A 3,535-nucleotide genomic window follows, 5' to 3' on the forward strand; every position below is an offset into this window, starting at 1 on the left:
GATACTGCCACTTCAAGTTCCAAGTCATCTCCGGAACTTCGGAAACAAGGTTGATTGGGTAACGAAACGTCTGTGGGTGTTCCAGCCTGGAACTTCCCGGAGTTTTCGTCTCAAATTATTCCCGTCACAGAAATGGAAATCTGCCCTTGTCGGACCATGTCAGTAAGAGTCTACCTTATGCTGACGTTTCTATTCCTCTATCTTCGTTAATGTTTCTTTCAGCGAGGTGGCTCTCGGGAGTAAGGTTTAGTTGTTTTCCTTCGTTGCTCCGATGCCACGTGTTCGCATAGAACAAGCAGCGAGTCGTAAAGAATAGCACGAGCGTAGGTTCGTTGTTTCGGCTCTCATCCTGCAGCATAACAAGTATGCTCTCTGGATGAGATGATTCCGAAGCGGTCATATCAAAGTGGGTCTGGTGACTTGTCTGTTGTGGTTTCCAAATTCCACTTTAGTGCAGAGTATTGCTGGTAGGATAAGAGCAGCCACCAATGATGTCTGAACAGATGAACTGTACCGCCGTTTGTGCCCTCGGAGACACCGTTTTCCTCTTCATTACATCATGACGTCGTATGTGTTCCTTGAACATGATCGGACACTGTAAAGGGCGGCTTCAGCCCGTTATCATGTTTGCGGTTGTAGGCAGCTGGAGTGAGTCACAACTGGCAGACTGCCGGCGGCAGATGATTCGAGAGAAGGTCGATAGCGAGCTCAAGAGTTCTCACAGCTCTCAATTGCTCCAAGTACACAGCAATCCTATGGATGAAGCTCAGTTAACAGGTCTTTGGACAGTGTTCGTCGCGTTCGGCCAGAGTCTGGTCACCAGACGCAAAATTCCAGCGGGCAGTGCTCCTAGCGGTCGTGAAATACCTCCTGAGACGCCAAACATTGTGTTAATTGCAGACCGATTGAAGGTGGAGATCTCGGGGTGGTTGAGCTATTTAAGTATGAAAGAAAAGGCGGAACGGTCGACACATCAATGAGATGGCCATACACATCAATCACTGCCTGTGGGGGAGGTGATCATGTGCCAGACACTGTTAGACCAAGTAAAGAAAACACTAGAAATTTCACAGCCTGTAACTCACAGGGTAGTTTGTTGCTGGTCACAAAATATGTTGACAATGTCAACAAATGAAATGAAATGCGGTGTGTCACGAAGATCTCTAATAGGGTATGCAGTAATATCAAGTATAAGTAGACCGGCTCCAATGAAGCCGCTTCTTACAATTCTGATCGTTGCGTATCAGTGCGCAGTGTGAATCACACTGTGTGATATCAGATGTCACAAGTTTGTGCGAGTTTGGGTGGTTCAGTGGAATTGAACGGCCACTACTTGGGATTTCTGATTCACATGAGTAACTTCTTAAGCCTCGATAACAGTTCGGGTTTCGGGTGTCGCATGGGGTCGCGGATGGGGTATCCTCACTGGGGTATCGGGTTTCCTTTTCTCCGCTTTCACCTGTAGTCATTCCTTCTTTTGGGGAGCCCGTAGTTTGAATTGCGCTTGCATTACAGCCATTACCCGGATGATAGCCCGAGCAGAGCCTGACTGAGTCTGAAAACGGAGGAACGGATTATCAGAGTCCTTCGTTTGTGCCCGCCCGGGAAAAACTTTGCGCCCCTGAAGAGAAAATTTTGCCCCAGGAAAAAAAATTGTGCCGCGGGAAAAATTTCCCACGTGCGCGAACAAATTGTGGACGGATCTACTCGAAGTCGTGATCGGGTCGTCGATTGATACTATAGGTGGTCGATGCTAGGGACTCTGGCAACACAATCCCAAAGGTAGATACGGGTATAAGATAATACTTAGCTGCGGTCAACAAGGTTGGCAGGGGTGCCAACAGTAATCCTCAAAAGAATCCCTCGAAAGACTCTTGAGCCAAGATGGCTACGGATAAGGCTCTCGCGCTCGCCTTATGCTCTCTACTCCGCACAGGCGGACAACAACAGAAAGGTAGCTGACGATGGCCGAACGGAGTCGATTTACATATAGGAGCAATCGATACAATGCAGCTAGCAGACTTGCCAACAGGAGTGGGCAGATCCTCCTACCACAAAATCTGCGTCAGTCAACAGAGGTAGTTCACGCGTACACTTCGACACGCCGAAGCACAACGAATTGATCATCCTAGTGGCTTACAATGAAACTCCTCGTAACATCACTCTGGTTCTTCTCGTGCGAGCTTCTCTACGTTGAAGCAGGAGTGGACGAAAGTGGCTATTTCCGTGGGCTCGGTCCTGTGAACGGCGATCCTAACGACAAATTCTATTACATGCAGAAGGCTTATCTTGAGGCCATCTCTATACCGGAGGCTTGGGGTATCCTGGATTCCACTGCCAAAAGGACATCTGTGACCATCGCAGTTATTGACGACGGAGTCGAGGCCACTCACCCTGACTTGGAGGGTACCGTCATCAAGGGCTACAACGTCATTGATAAGAATGATGACACCCGTCCTCGAGGACGGCATGGGACCGGCATGGCTGGCATCATTGGTGCTATCAGAAATAACATGATCGGTTTGGCGGGTATTCTGGACAGTGTGCGCATACTGCCCATATTCGATGGTAAAGCTCCCACTTTTCCCGCAATGGCGGATGCTTTCACCTACCTGATCAATAAGAGGAAAGATGATGTGAAAGTTATCCTCATGACGGAGGGATCCGGATCGAGTAGTTCCCAAGCCGTTACCGACAAGATTCTGGAAGCAACTGCAGCTGGCATGCTCGTTGTCGTCGCGGCAGGGAATCACCACTTCGATTTGGACATAACTCCAGACTTCCCTTGTTCCTTCGGCCGTTCTCCCACTGATGGAGTGTTATGTGTAGCTGCAACGTATGGTACCAAAATGCAACTTACGGACGATAGCAATTTCGGTTTAGCTGTTGACATTGCCGCTCCAGGTAACGAAATAGTTACAACTGATCTCAGAGGGAAGTATGCCACAGCTAAGGGCACTTCGGCTGCCGCCGCTATTGTAGCAGGTATAGCTGGGATGCTCTACAGCCTTGAACCTTCTCTGAAGGCTAAGCTGACCCCTACTTACATCAAAAGTATCATCAAGGATACGGCCACCCAAGGTGTCAAGGACAGTAAAGGGGAAAAGACCCTTCCCTTCGGCCGCGTGAATGCTGCGGCAGCTGTCAATAAGATACTTGAAAGAAAGAAGGTTTAATTTTTCGCCCTGACTTCGTGTCATGGTGGAGTCAATGACACCGAGTCATTGCTAACTTGTTCAGTGAACTCTCGTCTAGCTCGATGGCCTCTCCCTTGCTCGATAGATCATTTATTTATTCGATTCATTTATTGTGAATGTAAAGGTATGATCATCAGACCTTCGATGGTCAGAGTCTGATGTCACATGCGATCGTAACGCTGAGGATCTGATTAAGATGATTCTTTATGCCCAGCTGTTGAGTTTTGAATTCGCGTCGTGAATTTGCGCCTGGGTCGGTCTTACTTCAGTAGGCAAGAATTGGCTCGGTGTTCCAATTATGAATCGTTCTGGGAGATGCTGGTGCATCGTCAACGATC

General features: G+C 48.5%; 1 protein-coding gene across 1 annotated transcript; it reads left to right on the forward strand.

Moving 5' to 3' along the window:
* Window positions 1-2,183: 2,183 nt before the first annotated feature.
* Window positions 2,184-3,176, forward strand: Pmar_PMAR025492 (thermitase, putative; the record flags this gene model as incomplete). The annotated part of the gene is made up of 1 exon (XM_002779191.1): window positions 2,184-3,176. A coding segment is annotated over one exon (993 nt), but the record flags the coding sequence as incomplete, so codon positions are not given.
* Window positions 3,177-3,535: the final 359 nt, after the last annotated feature.

This window comes from Perkinsus marinus (genome assembly GCF_000006405.1).
Source record: "Perkinsus marinus ATCC 50983 genomic scaffold scf_1104296947754, whole genome shotgun sequence".
NCBI classification, from domain to species: domain Eukaryota; phylum Perkinsozoa; order Perkinsida; family Perkinsidae; genus Perkinsus; species Perkinsus marinus.